This window comes from Ctenopharyngodon idella, chromosome 2, assembly GCF_019924925.1.
Source record: "Ctenopharyngodon idella isolate HZGC_01 chromosome 2, HZGC01, whole genome shotgun sequence".
Taxonomy (NCBI): domain Eukaryota; kingdom Metazoa; phylum Chordata; class Actinopteri; order Cypriniformes; family Xenocyprididae; genus Ctenopharyngodon; species Ctenopharyngodon idella.
In genome coordinates, this window is record NC_067221.1 from 20,653,331 (window position 1) to 20,679,313 (window position 25,983).

At 37.6% G+C, this 25,983-nt stretch overlaps 2 protein-coding genes across 4 annotated transcripts in view; one reads left to right on the forward strand and one right to left on the reverse strand.

The window, feature by feature from the left end:
• The first annotated feature begins 2,261 nt into the window (after positions 1-2,261).
• On the forward strand, positions 2,262-16,862 carry LOC127523193 (KN motif and ankyrin repeat domain-containing protein 4-like). Of its 2 annotated transcripts, XM_051913620.1 has the most exons (10): positions 2,262-2,402; positions 7,006-7,079; positions 7,207-8,688; positions 8,937-9,018; positions 9,126-9,443; positions 9,537-9,621; positions 10,600-10,819; positions 13,652-13,794; positions 13,943-14,143; positions 16,466-16,862. In XM_051913620.1, the coding sequence occupies exons 2-10, from the start codon at positions 7,064-7,066 to the stop codon at positions 16,574-16,576; spliced, it is 2,658 nt and encodes an 885-aa protein (XP_051769580.1). In that variant the 5' UTR covers positions 2,262-2,402; positions 7,006-7,063; the 3' UTR covers positions 16,577-16,862. The 2 variants fall into 2 exon arrangements, with proteins under 2 accessions (XP_051769580.1, XP_051769591.1); XM_051913631.1 differs by lacking the exons at positions 2,262-2,402; positions 7,006-7,079; positions 7,207-8,688; positions 8,937-9,018 and having other exon boundaries at positions 9,082-9,443.
• A 1,824-nt stretch (positions 16,863-18,686) lies between these two features.
• The window catches only part of LOC127523179 (low-density lipoprotein receptor-related protein 8-like), a 108,851-nt gene continuing 101,554 nt past the window's right edge, over positions 18,687-25,983 (reverse strand). The window contains exon 18 of one of the 2 annotated variants that reach the window (XM_051913607.1): positions 18,687-25,873. In XM_051913607.1, coding sequence (XP_051769567.1) covers positions 25,560-25,873 — 314 coding nt within the window. In that variant the 3' untranslated portion in view covers positions 18,687-25,559. Of the gene's footprint in view, positions 25,892-25,983 lie in introns of both variants that reach the window. The other variant, XM_051913599.1, reaches the window with a different exon arrangement.

A 25,983-nucleotide genomic window follows, 5' to 3' on the forward strand; every position in this document is an offset into this window, starting at 1 on the left:
TACAGTTACTAATCTCTATAAATGAAATAGAAACACAGAATGCAATTTTCCTTAAGAAATCATGAAGATGTGCTCACTATACATTTTAAGTTGTTTACTTGTGAGTGTAACTAATGAACAATAATAAAAATAATGGGAAAAAAACAGAAATCATTAATACAAACAGTAAAAAAATCTTTTTTTAGCAAAACACTGCAAAGAAAAAAAAAAAAATATATATATATATATATATATATATATATATATATATATTAACAATAGAATTAACAAATCAAAATTACCATTCATGACCTCTAATCCAAACATTAGCCGTTAAAGACATAATTATTAATAACTAACTGGTACATCAAACAAGTGTCTCTGGAACTATTTTACACTTGATCATTTATAAATCAGTTTATAATGCATTATGACCATGTGCATTGAAAAAGCAAATACATGGCTTATATATACATTTAAAAATAATATAAATGTAACTATAACTGTTCTTATAATGCAGTATAGGTCTTAATGAGTCTTTATACATATATTTATAGAATAGTAATACTTACTTATAAATGAGTATAAATGGGGCTATAATTCATTATAAGCATGGACTTCATAGAAAGTGTTACCAAAATATTTTTATGATTTGTTATCAAAACATTTTTTTTCTTTTGTCAAGTTAACTTAGATAATTAATTTTGTTCAGATAACATAATATTTTGAGTTTCTGTTGATTAAACCAATCGCCTTCATTAACTCCAATTTTTAATTTCAATGAACTCAAAATTTTAAGGCAACCAGGTAACTTACTTTTTTAAGTTAAACCAACAATTCTTTTTTACAGTGTGGCTACTATTAGCTGAAGGAAAGTGGACCTGCATGTTTCTTTTGTCATTGATAGTTGTGGAAGTCTAGTTATGCACGTTTGCTCCCATCAGTCATGCAGGACCACCTCAGATGACTGAAGTCTTTCTTTTGGTGGGTGTCACATGCAAGCCATGCATTTTCTTGCGGCTGTTTTATGTGACACAGTGCATGTTAGTCAAACTGTTAGATATTCTTCCTGCAATTTTCATTGTTAGCTCCACCAAGTGACTTTACACATGATATACTGTATTAGGTATACTGCATTAAGTCCAGTTGCTACAAACATAAAAAATGCAAACCTTTGTTTAAAAAAATTGCTCTTAAATGTGCACTTGTAGTGTACTTCAAATATTAAGAGGTTTTTTTTTTTCAAACTGCACTTGCAGATAATGTAATACTAAAGAAATAAATGGCCACTTAATTGTACTTGCATGAGAGTACACTTTCATGACTATGTTTCTTAACACACTTAAGTACACTTTTAAAAAGTGTACATTGTAATAATGTAACATTAAAAGTTTTACTTTAAAGTACAAAGTACATAACATAGGCTACCAGTAATAAATGCTTGTCAGTACATTCGGCAGTAAACTTTGACTACATTTCAAAGACAATAAAAGTAATTATAAATGACACATATACTTAAGTCCTAAGTGGGTCAAAATCCACTCTTAAGTTCAACTAATTGCATGTAATTTAAACTATAATACATTTTATTTAATTGTAACTAACATGCAATCAAGTGTCTGAAAACATTACATTCAGTTTGCACACAAGTATATTCTTTTAAAGTATGTTATTTCTATAATAAGTACTCTTTTTAAAAGTATACTACTTCACATGGGAAACTAAAAGGTTGCTGCTGATGCTGAAAATCTCCAATAATACTATTAAAAAGAAGACCAGATGAGAAAGGAGATACATAAAGAATGAATGGCATGTCCTGAGGGAGCCTCAAACACTCCGTGCCCTATACTCATAAAAAGCCCTGCACTATTTCCATGATTATAATGGATGGTGAGCACTATGTTACAGTGGATTGAATTACACTTAAAGTGTGTGGGTGGGCATGTGTGTGTGCTCTGAGATTCTGACAGGTTACTCTAGGGTCCTCTTTCACCCAGTTTCATGAGGGAATAATTTTGTGAGTGCCCCAGTACACTTCTAGTAAACTTGGGCCCCCTGCCATCACATGGATCCTGTTTTGAAAACCATCCCTCAGTTGCAGTTATGCACAAAGCCCCGCCCACCTCTCGGTTGTTCAGCCCGCCCTTGTTCTTTCATTGGAGGAATTATGCAGATTGCCTCCCACCCACTGGCTCTGATTGGATAGGGCGGAGCCATGAAAGGCCCGAGTGCCTACATCCCACCTCCTGTTCCACACACAATAACACTGCTTATGTTTTGCAAGAATTTTACATTGGCATTGCTTGAATGTCTTTTGTCTGCCTTCCCCTCTGAAGCCTCTCAGATGAAGGAGAAAACTGAAGAGGTGAACAGGCTACACTGCAGCACGGAGAAGACACAATGCCAAACATGTAATATTTAAGGTAAGATACAGCCCTAAAATACAGATTTAATTCTCTCACAATTTTTAATTATAAGGAACTCAGAGAAGTAAAGTCAGAGAGTTTGAGCAAAAGTGTTATGGTATCTTTCAAACTCTGGATCTCCAGTAATTTGTTTATTTTTTACTCTATTAGTACATTTGAAGTGGATCAAAACCTTTCATCAAAGTTGTCCTAAAACCTTCTTCTTAGGACAACTTAGTTCTAAAGACAACTTTTATTAACTTTTTTGATCCACTTCAAATGTTGACTACTATATATTGCAAAAAATGTTTTAATGTAATTTGGGTGTGCCATTTTGCTTTCATGTGATACATGTAATTTGTTCATTTTGCACAAATTCTCAGGAAGTCTGCTTTTTTGGCTGTCTCAAATTTGGGTTGACTTTCCTCTGATGTAGTGATTGTTTTGCTAAAACAATAGAGAGACGTCCTGGATTGCTTAGTTTGTGTGACAGGAGGTTTCAGATGGTGACTTTAAAAGACTTTTTGAATTTTTCTCAGGCGCTGCAGTGCTGAATGTTTCACATGTGTTAGATTATACAGTGAGGCTGAATTTGCTTTGCTGCACACACGTCTTCTCGTGTAACTAGTGTGCATGCACATATTGCTGTTGGCAGAGAGCCAAGATTGTCGACATGGTCCAAATACTGTGGACATGGAAAAAAATCCCACAGAGGAAGAGATGGAACAACACTCCAAGGATAGATAGATAGATAGATAGATAGATAGATAGATAGATAGATAGATAGATAGATGATCGATAGATAGATAGATAGATAGATAGATAGATAGATAGATAGACTGCAGTTATAAGAACAAGTATCTATTTTCTCACAGTAGTCATTCTGAAAACTCCAGTAGCAAAACTCTTCACCACACCCATAAAGTAAAAGGGTGATGGGGGTCAGAGAGCAGGAGAACCAATCTTTGGCTTCAGTCCTCAAGCCAACTCCAAACAGAGGAGAAAGAATGAGGATCTGAGCCAAGGAAACCACACCACTTAAAGGGCCAAACAGGAAGAGTGAAACGTCTGTCTATTGTGTGTGTTATAAATGTGAGTGAGTGAGAAAGTGTGCAGGACCAGCAGTCTGTTTTATGTAAAAGTGAATCAGGCCCACTTGAGTTGTTAAAAGTGCATGTCAAAACACAGCTAGCGTAACATACGCTATTCAGAGAAGAAACAGAGAACAGGTATCTGACACCTTTTTAGTGAGGAGAGAGATGAAAAAAAAAAAAACCTCACTTAAAAAAGCCACACAGTCATTTATAATTTATGCACTGTGCAGCAAAGTTTCCCTGTATAGGACTGAGTAGGAAATTCAAAATAAGTAAAAACTTAAAGTTGTAGCTGACTAGTTCGAAACTCTCTACAGGATAAAATGTTTGTTCCTCTCAAGTTTCCAGTTTGGTCTTTTTTTCCATCCTCCAAGCCTGACCTAAAACCTGAAATTGTCCATTCCTTTCAGAGGACACAGTGTTTCAAATTTTGTTCTTACAGCGGTAGCAGTTTTTAAGTTGTCATGAGTTTCAATCCAATTTGTGGTGTAAGAAAGAATGCTGTGGAGAGAAATGCATTTAATGAAAGGAGGGATTTTTTTTTCCTGAGTGCTGCAAAAAAAGGAAAGGGAACAATAATCATTACTGTGAAATGGTGTGTGCCATACTCAGTGAACACAGACTACATTGTGAAAGTGACCAAAGAAATCCCAAATCTATAACAGTGGCTGAATTAAGAATCTGTATGAAAGTTGCCTCTATGCTATAAACAATTAACAACACTCATAATGATTTAGTATTTATATTACAGCTTTTTATAATAGTGGTGCAAATTAATTTTCAGCATTAGGCCAGAAATATACTCTACACAAGTACTCAACATCACTGGATGTGTCACTTTAAGCTAGTTCTAAACATGTCAACAGTGTAACTTTCTTTAACTAAACTAGCAATTTTCAAACTGCAGCTCTGCCCAATAGTTGACCTGAAAGAGAAAATGAATGTAGAAGAACACAGTATAAAGTCATGTGCCCCCACAAAAGCTGAGAGAATTAAGCTGTATAAAAATATTTCTGTCATGACAACTCTCTGAATGTTTGGCATGGTAATGGGTATGACAATATTGATATGTTTGGACTTGGTGGAATAGATCTGCTACGCTGCTGCTGCGTCTTTTATTGCTGCTGCTGCAGAGCAAATACGGGACTTGCTACTTGCAATACATACACGACACGGTGCTGTGAGCAAGTAAGACATGCTGCTGCTATACATTATAGCGTACATGAATTACCCGTGGCAGATCTATACAGGTGGAGCTGGGGAAGTTGGAGAGATTCTGAAGCGCGCTGCACTGCTAAGGCAATGCTACCCAAGTATTTTGAAGGATGAGCATGCAAGCTCATTGGCTACTGATATAGCAGGAACCAATCAGCCGTGCCCTAAAGATAACGATGTGATTACAAGCAGGTTGAGTTAAAGGACCTATTAGCATGTGCCATCTAGAGTTTCATGACAGAACTTTGTATTTGTGTTCACATACTTGCATATAGTAGAGGTTAGGGGTGTGCAGCGGAGCCAATATCTGTGTATCTGTACCAATCACAAAATTATTTGTTTTATTAGATTTTTCACACCACGGTTATTGTGGCCAAAAGAATTCACGATATCGATATATCGCGATACCTATAGAATCCTTGGGGGGAAAAAATGTATCAGTCAAATAAATTTTTACTTTGTTTATTTAGTTTTTCTTTTTCAGGGTCGCTGCACATTCAAATCTAAGTCAAAGAATTTTGAGGCCATATATGCATAGCTACATCACGCTAAGTAAGATGAGTAAAGAAAACGCGGTGATTATTAAAAGAATCGCCCTTTATTTAAATACATGAACACAGAAAATCGCTGTTAACAGGTTAATATAGCCTAACATTTCCCATTCCATGACTAGTAAAATAATCGCAACTTACTCTCTGTAAAATGGCGTAATCCGCAGGGTGATAGACACGGAGGTGGGTAAAAAGGTTGGTGGTGTTGCCACCCTTCGCATTAATGTAGCCAGGCAAATTCTGCAGAGTGTTTTCTTTGAAGCCGAAAAACTCCCAAACTGTCGAGCTTACTTTATTCGGGTGTGGACAGAGCCTCTCGCTCTCCTGCTCGGACGACATGGTTCTTCTTGCGCGCTGCATCTTCTTCTTGTTTGACAGGTGTCCGCGTTAAGGTGCAATACTGCCACCTGAGAGGTCAACCAGGTACTGGTGCTGGAGTATTTACCTGTCATGATATCATAAGAGTCCTATTCATTTTAAATATTGTGGTTATCGCCAATACTGGTATATTGTCACACCATAAATTAACACGATGTCGATATTTCATGCTTTGAATATCGCGATTATCGTCAATACCGGTATATTGAGACACCCCTACACACTCATTATTGCATAGTGATTTTAGAGGTTTATGTATAATGTTATGCTATGCTATCCCCTGGCTAACCTGTTATCTAGCAAACACAAGGAGTGAATGGGTCTGCTGAATATTTTTCCTGTTATTCAGTAGAATTTGTTATTCGTTTTGAAGATATTATCTGTGCCTTTCCGAATAAGGTATTCAGCTTTTGACACATCCCTATTAGATGTGATGCTGGGGTCATGTACAGTGTGTGTGTCTTTAAGTACGTAAATGTCCATGTACTTGTTTATGTTAAAAATGTGTGTTCAAACTTGCTCAGGACCACTGTACTGCAGAGTTTACCACCAATACACCTGTCTGAAAGTTTTTAGTGATCCCGAAGACCTTGATTTACTAGTTCAGATGTGTTAAATTAGGGCTAGAGCTAAAGTCTGCTGGAAGGTGGTCCTACAGGAGCAGGACTGAACACCCCTGGCTTACTGGCTATTTATGGATTTTCAGGATACAGGAAACATTTGTCAGGAAACTTTCAATGAGTGTGTTTCAGGCAAGAATCCTGCAGCCCAATTTTCCTGTCAGCAGAAGACAGTATCAGCAATGCATTTTTTTTTTTCGTCTGACAGAGCCCATATACTTTGTTATATCAGTTATTTTAGATCAGTCTGCCTTAGCATAGTAAGGTACTGAGGTATTTCATATCCAAAAAAGATCAGCCCCTATTTCTGTGTTTGTCTGGCAGATCTCTATCGATAAAGTAGACCGGTGGGACAGATGGGTATGAAGGAAGGACGGCTGCAATTTTTGATAAGATGTATTTCTTTAACTAGTGTGAGCTATGCCAAGGAGTGCATCTGTGGTTGTCTGTGTGTATGTGAGCCAGTGGAAGTGTTTGGTCTCAGCTGTTTGTGTGTTTACTGCATAGCTCACATTGTTTGGGCTGTGGCTGCTTCTGTGGTGCCTTGAAAGTGCTGCGTGGTCAAAGAGAGACAGGGAGAGATAGAGAGTCAGGGAGAGAGAGATGAGGAGAGAGACAGACAAGAAAGAGTCTGGCTCTGTAAATCTGCAGAATACTAATGCACAACCTATTCTCATCTCAACTTGTGTTCCCAACATTTAGAAGTGCTTGATTCTGTTTGATTCAACACATCAGAGTAACAGAAATGTATCTTGGTCCTCAGGTGGTGAGAGACAAACCAAAAGCCGCATGAAACTGAAAACAGACATATTCTAAGAACAATGGATACCCAAAAAGGTACGAAACACCCAGTTTTTGTTTAGTCAGAGCAACTGTTACAGCATTTCTAATGATCTGAATACATTTGGACCAACTTGCATACTGTCCATCACTTTTACAACACACCTTTGTGTTTTTCTTTTAGCGAATGGCATTTCTCCAAAAGAGAATGGGAGCCAAAGAAGACCACCCTCCTATTCTGTGGAGACACCCTATGGATTCCATCTGGACCTGGACTTCCTCAAATATGTGGATGACATTGAGAAGGGCAACACCATTAGGAGGGTGCCAATGCAGCGAAGGCAAAGAGGGCGAAATAACGGTGCCCTGTCACGTAACTTAAGCCTTCCGGGTTATGGGTGCAGAGCTACAGAGTGGAGCTCCATCAGTACTTTATGGCCCAAAACCAAACTAGGAGACTCTCAACAACATTTTGAGTTTCGATCTAGTGACAGTGTGTCTGCTGGATATGTCAGGAGGGGAGAACCAATCTACAAGTCCTTCACATCTGCAGAGATGGATGCTAATATTCAGGCTTTTGATGAGCAGCCTTTAGGACATTATGTCAGGCCAAATCTTTTGAGAGCCTCCAGTTTACCCTTGACTGTTTTACTAAGAAAACACTCTGAGTCAACCGATGATCCAACCAGCCCCAGCAGCCCCAAGGAATATCTAATGCAGGAAAATGGTTCCTCTGAGGATGTATTCCATGCATCCAACAGCAGGATAGGTAGGACAAACGGGACCCTCCAGCGGCTCACTGCAGCACTTGAACGAGTTGGGGAATTGGAAGAGGAGATCAGGGTCATTCCTGAGCTCAAGGCTCAGATATGTATTTTGCAGGAGGAGCAAAATAGGCTTTTACTCCAGTTACATACCCAAAACAAAACCACTGGGCCGCTGAATGTTCCTACTGAAAATCAAGACAAAGCAAGCGATGACTGGATGAATCGAGAATATGACCGGCTTGAGGAAAATGTCAAGGCTTCTTCTGAACAAGTTGAAGCAGTTGCAATGCCTTCAACTAGAATTCTTCCAGAGATAGAAAGACGTAAGATGGTCTCACGAGAAAAAGATCTCTTGGGTAATGGAGACAAAACCAAGTCTCTCACTGAAACTCTCCAGAGGAAAGTTGTTTTGTTGGAACAGAAACTTCATGAACTGCAGGTAGAACTGGATAAGACAAGAACTCTGTTGAAGCAGCAAGTAGAGGAGAGTCATCTCAAGGATGAGAAGATCAAGCAGTTGACTATGCAGCCTGTAATAGGGCACACACTGGCCAGGGCAATTTCACCTGAAAGCTCCTTAGTAAGTACACAAAATCTTGAACCTGTAGTAGAATTGCAGGAACCACTAATAAGTGAGCAAGAGATGCCAACAGACGAGGGAATCGCCCCTCAAGGTCTGGATAAAACTCCAGTATCACATGCAGACATGGAGCACCATGTGAAAAAATTGCAAGAGCTCCTTCAGGAGCAGTGGGAATGCCTTTGCAAAGGCGACTCATCAGGAAAAATGTCTTCCGATCACTTGCCTCAAAGGGTCTGCACCATTCAAAAGCAGTTAACAACTTTAGTCACCCTTCTAACCCTCTATGTGCTTCCTGCTGGTGATGTTTCTCAAACAGGTATGACTCTACACTGTTGTTCCTCTAGGGGTACAACAGCTTGTCACTGGGGCAGTACCCTCAAAAGGTACTAATGTGCAACTTTTAGGGGTAGATAAGCTAAAAATGTTGATTTGTTGAGGGTACTATTTTAGCTGGGACCCTTTTTGTTGAGCTCTATGTGCCCTTAAAGGCACTTTTTTTCTGACAGTGTATAAAAAATATTTTTGCCAATCTATGTCTTTTGTGGCCTTTCTGTCAATTTCAAGACTATAAAAGGCAGGGAATTCTTCCTGTAGTGGAAAAGAACCCAAAGACAGAACATTTGAAGGAGGTCAGCCCAAGAGACAGGTAAATACATATCCCCCCAGCTATGAGGACTTTTTTTTTTACAGACTAATTCACTAAAACAGTAACTGCAGAATACTAATGCTCTTTGACCTTCATCTTTCTGGGAGTGTGGAGACAGAGGGAGTAAGTAATGCTATCAAACTACAAGAGCATACAGAAGTGGATGCTGACCTCAAGAAGAATACGACAAAGGAAGAAGGCAAACTATGGACCACATGGACAATGGACTCCAGTGTACAGACAAGTAAAAGTAAAAACACAGAATTCAATCCAAAAGAAGATGTCAAAGATGTAGAGACCACAAAACAAGAAGATCTGCACAAGCAAATGAGTCAGGGAAGAGCTCTAGAGGATCAGACAGAGGAGGAGAGGAAGGATCACGTTTGTTTGAGAGTGGACTCGGATCAGAAATCCCTGGTAAACAGGTGAGCTGAACTGAATTCATCTTTAGATGTTAGAGCAATATCTTTCAATAGCTTTCTTAACACAAATCGAAAACAACTTGTTTTGTTTTCTAGGGAAGCTGTTAATAAAGATTTCATAGAGGCATGTTGTTTCCTTAAAGACCATATGGATAAAGTGTCAGAACCTGATGATGAAACGGTAATATTCAAACTAACTTTATATCTAATATTCCCAACTTGCACATTAATGACCTTTTTTGGGCAGTGGCTTAAAGCTAGTAACCGAAAGATTGCTGGTCCAATCCCTGCAGGGAATGAGACACAAACCATCTCTACTGAACCCTTGGGTGTTTTCAGACCTGTAGATTGTTTGCTTTGTTCTGAAGCAGGGATTAAAACTGTTACAATGTTGCAATTTCTTCTTGGTTCTGTTCTCTTTCACAAGGCGACATTTCTAAATGGACAAAATTTGTTAATACAAGTCACATGTGAGTAAACTGTCCTCTAATTGGTCAGAGTGCACCTGTTTATGTTCCGGAATTCCGCTCATCATCCATCAGGATGGATAGACAACACCTCCGTCAATCGTGCATTGTTTAATCATGTAGCAATTAAAGTCCATCTCTTCAGACTCTTGCTAAACACCTTTTAAACTTTGGTATTTTTATACGTTTTGGACAGTTGTTCTAAAATATGCTACAGGCTAACCCATAATTTGTTTTGAGAGGCATTAGCAAAACAAACACTGTTGCTTTTCATTCTTACATTGTGAAACAGCCTGGTTCGTTGAGTCAGATTGCTTTCTCACCACAAGCAAACCACTCCAGAATTTTTCAAGGCGCTTGAGTTTGCTGCAGATCCGAGCGTGATTGCTTTGTTCATGCATGCCTAAACAAACCGAACTAAGGGAGAAAACGTGCCAAGTTCCGAAACAAACACTCAAAACAAGCCAGGTGTGAAAACTTAATCTCAGGTACCTCAAGGGGGACTGTTAGTTACATTGGATAAAAGTGTCTGCTAAATGAATATTTACTAACACTGACTCTGCCAGATAACAAGTTTTTCAATCCTCACAGTATCATGTGCTTGAAAAGTATTCTGTTGTTTTGTTTCTATTGTTGTATCCCACTTTTGAGTTGTAACTCCAGTACTGTTCTTCTTCTTTGCTGATTTGCAGAGTCAGGCTCTCACTGTTGTGTTCCAGCAATGGTTTCATGTCTCTGCTGAAGAGGGGGCATGTGCCGACATTGTTGATTTGTATCTCAGTGAGGTTAACTCACGAACACCTACAGTCCTTCAGTTCTTGGTCAACATGGTGGATGATAATGGGAACACCGCCCTGCATTATAGCGTGTCTCATTGTAACTTCAGCATCGTTAAGCTCCTATTAGACACAGGTCAGTGATATGTCCACTTTTTTAACTTCTTGGAAATAAATGTTTTAAAACAAATCTTTGATTGTGATGTAGAAAAGTACTTTATAAAATCACTTTCTTAAAGCTAATGAAAGCAAAACATACTTCAGAGGGAAGAGTTTTCACAGTGCTTACAATCTATAACTATTACAGTATCTTCCCTACCTAGACAGCATTTTATTCCTTCTGTTTATTTAAATTAGTACTAACAAGTATCAATTTGCATCAAGAATGAGTCCTAAAACCTGAAAACGTGTTAGGATTTTTTTAACTTCTGGATCCATTGTTCTGAAGTCAATGGATTTTTGAATGGGTTTTTGGTTAAATACCTGACATAAGATCTGTATTTAACACAAGCTCAAAATATTTTCACGTTTTATTCTATGACATAAAATACATCAGTAATACACCAATCTGGATTTTTTTCCAAAAGATGGTAACAAGCAGCTATGAGACTACTAAGATGTCACACTCACAAACCTTTACACACTCTCTAACTTGTTGATTTGAAATAAAAATTGACATTGTTGTCGGACGCTTCGTGGTGACATTTAATTTATGTGACCATGGTGTAAGCTAGTTTGTTCATAGCCTAACTTCAGCTTTTCCCTTCTGGTGATTGTATTTAGGCTTCAAAAGTCATCGCTCATTAGTGGCTGTTTCTATGGGCCGTTATACGTAAGCCGTCTGCTATATTTGAGAGGTCAATATCTGCAACAGACTTCAGCAGATGGTTTTTCTAAACGAACACAATACAATAGACAGGACACCCTCATTAACATCAGCATTGGAAAGCACCCAAAAGTGTGCCCAGAAGACAAAGGCGTCAGCTAACACAATATTAAAAAGTTACCATAGTAACCATAATAGTAAGTTATCATTAGTAAAAGTAAAATTAAAAAGTACAATCTGTAATATCCCTTTCCTTTGAGAATTTAAATCTCAATGGTTTCACAACCAGAAGCTGCGCAATGTTGTGGCATCATTGCTTCTTATTGTGAGTGACGACACCCTGACTGTTCCAAGATGGCAGGCATGCCAACATGTCTGTTGTGGCATCTACGTATACGTACAGTGTTATGCGAAAGTTTGGGAACCCCTTGCAGAATCTGTGAAAAGTTTTAACAAAATAAGAAAGATTGTACAAAATGCATGGTATTTTTTATTTAGTACTGTACTGAGTAAGATATTTTACATAAAAGTTATTTACATATAGTCCACAAGACAAAAAAATAGCTGAATTTATTAAAATGGCCCCGTTCAAAAGTTTGGGAACCCTTGATTCTTAATACTGTGTGTGGTTACATGGATGATCTACGACTGTTTTTTTGTTGTGTGATGGTTGTTCATGAGTCCCTTGTTTGTTCTGAGCAGTTAAAAATCCTCCAGGTCCTGCAGATTATTCAGTTTTCAAGGATTTTTTGCATATTTGAACCCTTTACAGCAGTGACTGAATGATTTTGAGATCCATCTTTTCACACTGATGACAACTGAGGGACTCAAACACAACTATTACAAAAGTTTCAAACTAATAAAAAAGGTTCAAATATTCACTGATGCTCCAGAAGGAAACACAATGCATTAAGAGCCGGGGGGTGAAAACTTTTGAACAGGATGCAGATGTCCAAATTTTTCTTTTTTTTGTTGAAATATCATTTTTTTCATTGAGTACTGCCCTTCAAAAGCAACAGAAGATACTTACATGTTTCCCGGAAGAAAAATTAAGTACAATATACCTTGAACTTCAAATTCAAAAAGTTTTCACCCCCCGGCTCTTAATGCATCGTGTTTCCTTCTGGAGCATCAGTGAATGTTTGAACCTTTTTTAATAGTTGTGTTTGAGTCCCTCAGTTGTCCTCAGTGTGAAAAGACGGATCTCAAAATCATTCAGTCACTGCTGGAAAGGGTTCAAATACGCAAAAAAAGTCCTTGAAAACTGAAGAATCTGCAGGACCTGGAGATTTTTTCTGAAGAACAGAGCTCAGTTTAACTGCTCAGAACAAACAAGGGACTCATGAACAACCATCACACAACAAAAAAACAGTCGTAGATCATCCAGGTAACCACACACAGTATTAAGAATCAATGGTTCACAAACTTTTGAACTGGGTCATTTTAATAAATTCAGCTATTTTTTTTGTCTTGTGGACTATATGTAAATATCTTTTATGTAAAATATCTTACTCAGGACAGTACTAAATAAAAAAATAACATGCATTTTGTATTATCTCCCTTATTTTGTTAAAATTATTCACATTTTCACAGATTCTGCAAGGGGTTCACAAACTTTTGCATAACACTGTATATATGGGCTTTACGTCATCTTGGACAATGGTTTATTTGTGTGTGCGTTATGTCTTTTTGATTTTTATGCTTTGCATATAGCATGGTTAGCTTAGCAACATTCTAACTCCTAATAAATCAATTGTCAGTTTTGTCTCTTTTGTGCTGCTTGTGAATAGTGCTATATTTTTAGTGTGGTGCACGTTGCTATTCCAAATGTTTCACTTGTGGAATTCCATTTAATTTTGGATGCTGCCTTAGAAGGCGGTAGACAGGAAGGCATCTCACTAGTGCTTAAAGCTACTCTGTCTATATACAACTTTCTTTTAATATTTACCTTAAGGTTGCCCTGTTTTCAGCTTTAATTTTTTAGCATCCATTAGGCCTATATTTTTTGTAATGCAAAATAAAAAAGAGTTCAATTTAAACTTTACCGTACCATACAGTTATAGACAAAAAGTGCCAATATTTACAAAAAGAATAAACCCTAACCTAATCTAAAAGACACTTCCTGTGCTTGCTTAAACTTAGGTGTATGTGAAGTGGACCTGAGAAACAAGTCTGGCTACACCGCTATCATGCTGGCCTCCTTGACAGCTGTAGAATCACCAGGGGACATGAAAGTGGTCCAGCAGCTGATGGAGCTTGGTGATGTCAACGCCTGTGTTGGCCAGGTGATGGGTGTTACCGGCCAGTTGGCACAGTGTGCACTTTATATCAAATGATTTGTGTGAAATGGACGGCCTGTTTGCATAAGATTTGGCATTTTTGTAATGTTTCAGAAGATGGATGTTTGCTTCAGTTCTAAATAAATGTCTTTAGGTGGGACAAACAGCCCTTCACTTGGCAGTAAGACATGGACGTGTCCCAATTGTGCATCTCCTGCTAGAACAGGGAGCGGATCCTAATGCCCAGGATCATGCAGGAACCACTCCACTGATCAGCGCCTGTGATCGGGGACACGTCAACATTGTGCGAATTTTGTTGGAGAAAGCAAACTGCAATGTCAATTTAAAAGACAAGGTAACTTCTCTTGCATGCTAGTCCAAACTTTAACAGAAAACAAAAACACCTGACTAGATGTTTGCGTCCAACGGCTAAAAGAAGGGGGGGGGGCCTTAGAAACATGAGCAGTGGGCATTAAAGGGTTAGTTCACCCAAAAATGAAAATTCTGTCATTAATTACTCACCCTCATGTCGTTCCACACCTTCGTAAGACCTTCGTTAATCTTTGGAACACAAATTAAGATATTTTTGATAAAATCCGATGGCTCAGTGAGGCCTGCATTGCCAGCAAGACAATTAACACTTTCAATGCCCAGAAAGCTACTAAAGACGTATTTAAAACAGTTCATGTGACTACAGTGGTTCAACCTTAATGTTATGAAGTGATGAGTATATTTTTTGTGTGCCAAAAAACAAAATAATGACTTTATTCAACAATATCTAGTGATGGGCGTTTTCAAAACACTGCTTTTCATGAAGCTTCGAAGCTCTACGAATCTTTTGTTTCGAATCAGTGGTTCAGAGTATGTATCAAACTGCCAAAGTCATGCCCCCCAGTGGTGAAACATTGAAATTTCAAAACATTTATGATGTAAAGAAACGAAGCCTCGTTTACTGAAATCATGTGACTTTGGCAGTTTGATACGCGCTCCGAACCACTGATTTGAAACAAAAGATTCGTAAAGCTCTGACGCTTCATGAAGCAGTGTTTTGAAAACGCCAATCACTAGATATTGTCGTTATTTTGTTTTTTTGGAGCAAAAAAAGTATTCTTGTCGCTTCATAACATTAAGGTTGAACCACTGTAGTCACATGAACTGTTTTAAATATGTCTTTACTACCTTTCTGGGCATCTGAAAGTGTTAATTATCACTGGCCTCACTGAGCCATCGGATTTTATGAAAAAAAAAAAACTTAATTTGAGTTCTGAAGATGAACGAAGGTCTTACGGGTGTGGAACGGCATGAGGGTGAGTAATTAATGACAGAATTTTTATTTTTGGGTGAACTAACCCTTTAAGGACATTAGAAACATGATTCAGAGACAAGTCAGTACAATTGGCTGTGGAATCATCATTTGTGGCACAGAGCTCTCCCTAAATTTCATTAAAAAAAAAAAGCTGCTTTTGTCTGTCTTTAATATTTTGGTGATTAAAAAAAAAACAAAAAAACAATGAAACTTTGTGGAAGACAACAGCTCTTTGAAGTATGTTCAGCGTGGGATGATAGGCATCAGTAAGCCGTTTCTGCTAGGCAGCTGATCTGTACAAAAGTGCCACCTACTGGACACAATCCTGTCTGAACTCCAGAAACAGGTCATTTCATGTTAACATGTCAGCCTCACGCTATTCTTTACAACAACAGGAACTGACAGCCTACAAATAATGCTTACAAAGTATATGTGAAAGACAGCTCAGGAATATGGTGTTGGTCTAATCACATTCTGTGTTAGAGAAAGCTGAAATAATCCCACACAGACATACATTTATCACCTCTATATGAGAGAATGAGAAAGAAACAGGAAAAAAAAAAAGCAGAAAGAATGTGAATGCATGTAAGACGAAATGAAAATCTGTCAGAAATCTGTCAAATCTGCTTCACCACAGCTGAAACTAGCATGTTAGTCAAGTCACATCTGTGTCACATTATCACAACTGAAGATCTGCTCTGAGAACTAATAAATCCTCTAAAACACAGAGCAGGTGCTGTAAAGACTGCCTGCAATTTTTCAGGCAGAACTTTCCTGTTTAATGTCCATCTGTTAAATTCGCCCATATGACATTCAGGGAATTATGAATAATTACTAGGGATAGTATTAGTTTTAGATGTTACTATAAAAATCCAAAATCTTTGTCTACAATTTTTAGCTTGAATTCCTGCTCACAACTTTTGTGTGTGGCCTTTTATCTACATATTCAAACACGCACGCACGCACGCACGCACACACACACACACACACACACACACACACACAACAATTCAAAAATTTGGGATCAGAATGGTATGTTACTTCAAAGTAAAATGACATGCAATCTGATCTAAATGTTAACTGTGACTTTGCAAGTCACCTTACCAAAAATCAACCTATCCTATTTATTTTCAGAAATGAAAGTGGTCGAGAATTGGAAATGTCAGATTACACACCACACACACAGACCTGTCACATGTGTAAGGGTGGACAAATTGATTTGAGCCACATTTACCACTGATGTGAATGTAGCCTTTGACTAGGCTAGTAGTATAATAAAGACTAAACACAGACAACATCCACATGCTGTCTAGATTTGAGTATATCTCATGCATTGTCTATCAAACTCATACATCTGTGTTTTGTCTCTAGGCTGGTCGCAGTGCATTATCTCTGGCAACACAAGCCTCTCATACAGAGATAGCGGACCTTCTGAAAGCCCGCGCAGAAACCAAGAGCTCAGACAAATGTAAGGTGTCTTAGAATGGAGCATGGATATAGCAGTCATTTATACTTTAATAAACATTCATGTGCAGTTACTGCTAAAAAGATCAGCTTTATAATATGTTTATAATTTTAAAATTAAAAAGACTAGTTTGCTATTGTAAAGCTTGTCAATGTAAATATAACAATCTTAAAACTGACAATAAAATTTAAAGACATTCATCCTATAAATACCACTCTGGTCAGAAAAAAATGTTTTGTAACCAACCCAGTTTCATTTTTAGTCATTTTATGTCAACGAAATAAACTATTCTATAATAAACTAGTCCAAATCCTTTGGGTGGTTGACTGTATTTTAGGACAAACACAATCTGCATATCCATTGAATGCATCTGGCATCTTCAAGTAACATGATTTGCTTAGAAGATTTAGTACGGTAAATCATCTGAAGAGAAGCCTTTACAATGTACATCTAAATATAGATAAAGTGACTGTGGAAAAGGTAAGCATACTAGTGGGAAAATGCAGTTAATATAAAGTGTTATATACAACACAGAGCAGAATTATATTTTGAGCTACAGTGGTATTGTTAAAAAGCAAACATTTTTCACTGTAGCACCACATTTCCTGAGGCAGTTCAACCAGACAGTGTCCTAGAATGGAAGCCTCAACCCCATATGTCTTGTTTGAGAAAGAACAGATTCTTAAATTACGCATAGGAATGAAGGATTGTAATAATGTTGCTGGCAGTTTTTTTGCAACTCATTGTAAAAATGTGACTCTACCTACATTATTGCAAAACTCCAAAAACATAATGTACATTTTGACATTTGTATTGCAAAACCAGCTCCAAATGTTCAGCTTTTCGGTAGCTTACCTGGTAGACAGCATTACCCTTATAATGCGGAGCAATTACTGTAAAACACAAGTCACGATAAAAAAGACTTGTAAAAGCAGCTAAAATGGCGTGGTTGCTTCTGTGTTTTTATCTTATGTTTGCTTTTGTTAACACTATCGGTTTAGGGTCGGGTATGGGTAGGCACTACACATTAACCTTTTAGGGCCTCTTAGGCCGCATTTACATTACATGGTTTAAATGACCCAATTCAGATCAGATATGACTCATGAACGTGTAAGCAGGAAAAAAGTATATGGATTCTGATATTCTCAGATCGGTTTCAGGCCTCATTCATACAGTATGTGGAAATAAACCTGATATGAACAACACTATCTCACAACCAATTTGTACGTATTTTACGAGGTGGCTAATTCGTACGAATTCATGCTATTTTTCTAAACCCCAGTTACGGGTAGGTCATACGTATTTGGCAACTCGTAAAATACGTACGATTTCGCAAAAAAAGTACGAATTCGTACGAGTGAGGTCGTACAAATTTGTACGAATTAGCCACCTCGTAAAATACGTACAAATTGCGGTCTATCTGAACATTTAATTTCCAAACTGCCGCAATACGTACAACAACCAACATAATAAAACGTCAGATTCCTGTTTATCAGTTGAAAAGTGAACACTCACTGGACATTTCACTTTGAAAATGTCATGCAAATGTGCAAGAAGCATATCATTTTGCAGAAATGTCACCAAAGGCACATTTTTCCAATGAGCCGGAGTTGGTTTTATAGGGGGTTCCACCTGAATGGCCCCAACAAATGGGCTCTTTGGAGGTAAGTTCATCATGATAATTAGGCTCAGTCGTTAATTACTGACCACCAGAATATGTGATCTGCATTAAAACACTCCTTTCTTGTTGCTATATAATTTCTTACCATGAAAAGGTATAAATTAAATGAAACTTCAAATGGCAGCAGGTTTTTAATTAATCTTTATATCAATGTATAGGGAGACATATAAAGAGAAACATCTGAAATACAATGAGAACATTATGCCACAAAGTTTATGCAGTGAGAGATCAGACAGAATCAAATCAGTTTTCGTAAAAAAAAAAAAAAAAAAAAAAAAAAAAAAAAAAAATCACAAAACAAGGCACCAAATAAAAGAAAGAAAAAAAGATGTTTGTGTTTGCAAAATATAGTGCAATAACAATGTCGTTTAATGAACTACTTAAAATGTTCTACATTAAATCCTGAAAAATGTAAAAATAAAGACTGAAATCAAATGTAAAAAAGTAAAAAAAACTGCAACAGCAAAAATGAATAATACCAACAGCACAGAAACACTTTGGCAGAATATATTATTTTACCATCAGAAAACAATGATCATATATTCCAATTAAATTGGCAATACTGTTATCTAAAATCTTATATACATTTTTACAAAGGTGTATCAAAAGTATTTGTATGAAAACATATTTACACTTCCCATTCCATAATCACATTACACACAGACCCCATCCCTACCACAAAAACATGCACTCTGAATGCACATATTAACACACACACACGCACGCACGCACACACACACACACACACACACACACACACACACACACACACACACACACACACACACACACACACACGGGATATTTAATGCTCCTCTCTTATGAGGGAGTCTTTATTTTAAATCATAGAGCGATGCTCTTTAATATTAATGAGGTAACATCAGAATGCAGAATCTGTGAATGAACAGCTGGTCTTTCTTCACACCCTAACGATAAAAAAAGAAATCTGTCCTTTGTCTGACAATTTATTCAAAGGATACAACACTCAAAACACCCTTATAATATAAAGTATTATAAGGGGAAAAAGCCTCAGTGAGTGAATCTCACAAAATCTGTCAAGAACATGTCCAGGTCATATTTAACCACAAAATCAAAAGAAAGAAATAACAAAATTACATTATAAATAAAGAAAAACAAGTATATTTTTAGGACTATTAAGATTTGTTGCATTGACAAATAAACACATTTGCCCCTGGTAATTCTCATTCTCATGACAATCTTCTTATTACTGTATGAAAACAATGTAAATTGTATTCATTAAAATTTTAAAGCTGCAGTCCGTAACTTTTTTTGGTTAAAAATGATTCAAAATCAATTTTTGAGCAAGCACATAACCAGCCAGTGTTCAAAACTATCTCCTTACCTTAGCCCGATTCACAACGGTTATCTTGTAATAATGTTTTTTAATTCGAGTGGTACTGGTGGGTTTCCGTGGGAAATTCGAGCATGCAGCCGTTCGTCTTTGCGTCATTACGTCACGTCTGTTTACATAAAGAAGGAGTCCCTATGGCATGTGGAGGATCACCATTGGCAGCATAATTTATTGCTTTTTTCTCAGTTGGTCAGAACAAAAGTGGCACACATGTTACTTGTTCAGATGACATTTTCTGGTGAAAATTCTTATTTTGGTCATACTTCCAAGACATGGAATCTGTGATTCTGAAGAACAGTATCCACATCTGTGTGGTGACTGACAGAAAACATTAGATTAATCCGTGCTGAGGAGCCGTGCCGATGCACAACAAATGTAAAGATAATTCCGCAAATAACTGCAATTTCAGGTTTCAAACAGAGATGGCGACAAAGAGGCAAAACTTACAGACTGCAGCTTTAAATAAAATTATGTTTCAGTAGCATTTACACATCATGATAGTATTTGAGGTCAATTCATTTTTTTTTTTTTTAAAAGAAATTAATAAGATTAAAGCCGAGCTCACACTAGAGGAGTTTTTAAACCCTAACCAAATACGAAATCTGGCTCCAGCACACACATAAGGAGAATCTTCACAGATTTTATTCTCACAAATCTCAAACATGCACACACTACAAGATTTGAAAATTGTAGCACAGCACACCCTACAGGATATTATTAATATTATCATACCCAGAAGAGCACCTCATGTGATTTCATTGGGAAGCAGATGTAAACATATTCATCACTGACATAAACAGGTATGTTTACATTTGCTAGCCATAGCGATTTCTCCTCAGCTTTTCTCTTCGTCCGTACGGTTGTGTCATGTTTTTGAAGACGCGTTATTCAAGGAGTTGTGTTGTTGCAACACTTCAACGCACCGTTCCGCCATCTCCACGGTCCAACAGACCCATACAGCAGCTGGTTTCGCGGTTGCAATTTCCAAAGCGCTCTCGTTCACTTCTCTCATTGGCTGTTGTTAAAGAACTGACGTAATCTTCCCGACTTAAAATCCTAAATATCAAACATGTTTGATATGATCGGGGCATTCCCGATTTGTGTGAGAGCAGATCGGGAGGTGCAAGATTCGATCTGTGAACGCCTCGCGTTACCAGATAATCTGCGCCGAACATCGGAGCTGATCGAGGTCCTCGACAAGATTTTTTCTCGGGAGGGGAAATTCGGTCATAAATCACTCCTGTAGTGTGAGCCAGGCATAAAAAGATATACGATTTCTGTGTCAAATAAATGTTCGTTTGAACTTTCTATTCATCAAAGAATCTTGAAAAAACATCAAATTTCCCACAAAAAAAAATTAAGCCGCTGTATGTACAACTGTTTTTAACATTGATTATAATAATTATAAATGTTTCTTGAGCAGCAAATCATCATATTAGAATGATTTCTGAAGGATCATGTGACACTGAAGACTGGAGTAATGATGCTGAAAATTCAGCTTTACCATCTCAGAAATAAATTACATTTTAAAATATATTCAAATACAACACAGTTCTTTTAAATTGTAATAACATGTCAGTTTTACTGTATTCTGTATTGTCAGATTGATCAGAGAGCAATCTTAATTAATTAAAAATCTATATGCAAATATATAATTTCTTTCTTTTAATTTTAGGGTGTAATGTGACCTGGACAACAATACCAGATTAATTTCAGCTACTATTTCAACATTTTTTGACAATGTAGCCCTCTAAGAAATCTCTTTCCAAAGCCACTCTATGCATCACATCCTGGGTCAAACTACTGTATATAATGTCACTGCAAGGCAAGCAAGATGCATTTTATGTTTTCAACATTTTCCGACAGCGGTTGTATTGTACACATTATTTCCAATGCCAATTATCATTGATAAACTGAAATCTGACCCCTCTCTATACCATCTCCCTGAGACAAAACTAAACATTCCCACAGCACACGACAGAAGAATGCAGAGATACCCCTGTGTCAAAAACAACTGCACGAATAAATGTCCAGCATTTGGAATGTATGGCCTTTCAGAGCGTCTTTAAAGGTCGATACGTCTATTACGGTGAAGCATGAGCACTAAATCTGCTGAGCAGGCTGTCTGCACATATGCCAGTCTGAAACACTTTTTTTCCAATGTTAACGTGATTCTAATGTGTTTAGACATTAACATAGTGCTTATGTAACCTTTAGCTCAGCGCCTGTAGCTATGCTAGACCCTTGGGGCTTATGTTCTCTCCGTTTCTCCACTCAGGAGATAAACAACAACATGAAAGTGAATGTAAGTGGGCGGCACGGCAAACCTGTTCAGCATGCAACAACCCCAATAACAGAAACAGGGGTGTGAAACTGTGACATTTCAGAAATTACTGCTGGTGTACGTGTAGCAAACACAGTTTGGTGTGGACCACAAGAGACCTCACTGCGTAACGCACTTGAGCTGACCCTAGTAACATCTATTCCGACTCTGTGTGATTACAATAGGGTTTGCTCCACTAACCAGCGTACTCTGCCAATTTCAGTACCTTGCCAAGTTGTAGCTGCAGTGCGGTGGAGCCCCATAGGGATGTGTCTGCAGCCTCACCAGACACTCGTGTAATTGCAAGGACAATGGCTTTTCATTTGCATGCCAGTGATGAATAAAGAATGTCTCTCTATGAAGCAAACACAGCTAGAAAAAGTGGATAATATTGCTGAAACTAACAAAAAATATCTAGTTTGTGAATATTTTGTTTCGATATCTTTCTTTGTTTACATCTAATTTATTTTAATAGTGCTTAGGTTCTAACTTCACAGTCTAAAATGTATTTCCTCTAAGTGAATAATGAATATTTTATTATAAGTTAGTATTAAAGTGCCCCTATTATGCTTTTTCAAATATTCCCTTTCATGTAGTGTAATATAGCTGTTTGTGAATGTAAAAGGTCTGCAAAGTTTTAAAGATCAAAGTGCATGACAAATAAAGTTATTGTCTCCTAAAAGAAAGAATCGATTCTGAACTGCTGAAAGAGTTGTCAGTAATTCCAGTCTCACTTCCTGTTACAAATCTACGTAACAATGTAACACATTTGCATAATGCCAGCTTATGATCTTCATTGGCTGCCGCAAATAGTCTTCTTTGACTGTCGAACAAAAGTTTGGCTTGTGTGACATGTCGAGAAGACACTATTTTCAGCACTGCAAATTCTATTTGTGCACTTCAAAAGGACTCGGGCTCAAATTGCTGAGTAAGATCCAGAGCTGAAATTCAGATATGGTAATGGCCATTTCGTTTCTGATATGAGCTGTAAGCAGTAAACCATAACAGACTGAGCCATCTGACCAATCAGAGCAGAGTAGGCTCACAGAAAGGAGGGGTCTAGTGAGACTAAATCTTCGAACAAACCGTTTTCAGACTCTGAGAAATTAGGTGATATGCAATGTGTATTATGAGAAAAACGACCTCGGATGCATTTAAACCTATTGTAGGAGACCTCCAAAACAAATTTAGGAACCTTTAAAACAGCATAATAGGGGCACTTTAAAGTCAACATGAAAAAACATTTGCAGCCCATTTTACTTTCATAATGTGACATATTTCTGAATGAAAATCAAATATTTCATGAGGAATAAAGGGTAGGACTTGATTTTATTAATTGGCAATTGATTGGATCATGAAGAGTGGTCTCCATATGACGGGTGGTTGGAGGGGCGTCAGCCATAAACAAAAGTTGTTTCGGAATTAAAGCAAGTTTATGAAAACAAATATTTTTTCTTTGGATTATTATGCAGAGATGAATCGCGCATGGTATGACCAAACACATAGGAAAGTAAATAAGTCCATTTTGATTTCATGTTAACCTTTAAAGTTATCCCATAATTTGCTTACCCTCAAGCCATCCTAGGTATATATGACTTTCTTCTTTCAGCCGAACACAATCAGTGTTATTTATAAAAATATCCTGGCTCTTCCCAGCTTTGTAATGGGAATGGGAAGTTCCAGAAAGCGCATCCAACCATCCATCAAAAAAGTAATCCATACAGCTCCTGGGGGTTAATAAAGGCCTTCTGAAGTGAAACAATGCGTTTTTGTAAAATATCCATATTTATAACTTTATAAACTAAAATCGCTGGCTTCCGGTAACGGCCATACACAAGTCGAGTTCTGGCGGAGTAGCGTAAGCTTAGGTGAGAGTAGATGCCTCTCGCGGTTCAAACAAATAGGGCAGGGCAACAAACTCTCTTCTATTATATTGCAATCCTCCAAAAGGCCTCTTTAAACATTCTCGTTTTGGACTTCTAATTCGTGACTGGTGTTTTGTTTTGCTCTATCATCCACACTTCCGTGTTCATCAATACGTCATGCGTCAGGTCAGAGGTCACTCTTCTGCCGGAACTAGACTCGTGTACGGCCGTTGCCGGGAACCAATGTTTTAAATATGGATATTTTTCTTACAAAAATTCATCGCGTCGCTTTAAAAGTCTTTTATTAACCCCCTGGAGTCGTATAGAATATGTTAATGATGGATGGATGTGCTTTTTGGAACTTCAAAAACTCTGGCTCCATTCAATCACATTACAAAGCTTGGAAGAGCCAGGATATTTTTTAATACAACTCTGATTGCGTTCGGCTGAAAGAAGAAAGTCATATACACCTAGGATGGCTTGAGGGTGAGTAAAACATGGGATCATTTTCATTTTTGGGTGAACTATCCCTTTAGCTCATCTTTGTTGTGTCTATAATGAGGCAACTGGTCAATGATTGTTAAAATAAAACAGTTGTACTGTATAATATGCGATACAGGTTAATGGTTTAAGAAATGTAGCAAATTTTTTAAACATTTCTTGAACTGTTCATACATTTTTTTCATTATTAAACATTTCTATAATTAGAAGTCATGACACAAATTGCTTGTTTGCCCATGAGCCATCAAAGGTCTACATCTGGAAATGTTACTTTTGCAAACGCATCTATTTGTTTTGTTAAGCCTATTAAAAAGTACTTTATGATCATTTAATATATTTAATTTAATATAAATTTTAATAAATGAATTCATTAATTCTAATTAATTGGTTAATTAATTAATTTTGGAAACATGCCTGATGACTAAGGGTACGTTTACACGACAACGATGTACTAAAAACGTAAAAAGTTTTTCCTTTTTGTTTTTTTGCGTACAGACGACAACATTGTCAAAACAATCCCCGTTCACAAGGATACGCAAAAATGACTAAAAATGCTGTATTTTTCATGCCAGACCAGTAGTTGATGTCACTTTGTAAAGAAACACTACGCGCCTATAGACTGAACATGTAATACGCATGCATATGATGTCACTGTTTTCACAAATTTGTGTTTTTCAAAAACTTCAAAAACTTTCAAACTTCCTTCTGTTTTCAAAAGTTAGAATTTTCAGGCCCACAAATTGCCGTTTTTGTGTAAATGAATGGCCAAAACGTATAAAAAGTTTTCAGTTTTTAGTTTAAAATGGTGTCGTGTAAATGGACCCTAAATCAAACAAAGCAATGTTAGTAAAAAGGATCATTTTTTCCTCTCTACAGCTTTAGCTAAAGTGCTGGACATTAATAGTCTAATAGACTAGTTCCAATATTTCAGTAGTAAATTTAAAGCAAGTTACTGTTCTAGATTTCTCTATGATTTTAGGATAAATATTAATAATGCAGGTTTGAAAAGGCTTGGCCTGATAGTTCCAACTAGCAATAAAATGATGATAAAATGGACCAGATGAATATGGGTCTGAAATGATAAACCTTTTCGTTTAGTAATCATCCAGTGTTTGCACTCCAGCATGCTGCAGCTAACTTTAAAACCTGGCCATTTTAAGAATGATTCAGCTTGATAAAATGCTATTCCTGCATAGCTTGGCAGCCACATATCAGTCCTGCTCCCTGCAGTCACAGTATTTCTAAAGTCATCTCCTTTTCACTTAGTACTAGAGATGGTGGGTTGCTCTGTGTACCAGTGTGTGGAAGGGTCTGGTAAACCGGTCCCCAAAGGCAGAGCGATGAACGGCGGGCATGTCCCTGTGCCGACTGGCGTCATGCCGACCACGGGTCCAGGGTAAGGGTGGTGATGACCAGCGAGCCCGTCAGTCCGACCAATATGTATCTCGTCCTCTTCCGTCTCTCCTGTGGTTTTGCGGTAGACTGGGTTGTCGAAGTTCATGCTTTTGGTGCTGTTCCTCCTCCAGTTGCGGTAAACAAGATAAACGCCGGCACACAGCACCCCGAAGACCACTGTGGCAACAATAGGAACTGCATGTGTTTAACATACAGCGTGAGGGGACATGTTAACACACGGTTGACTGGCGGTGGAATGACTGACAAGACAGCCAGAGAGACAAACA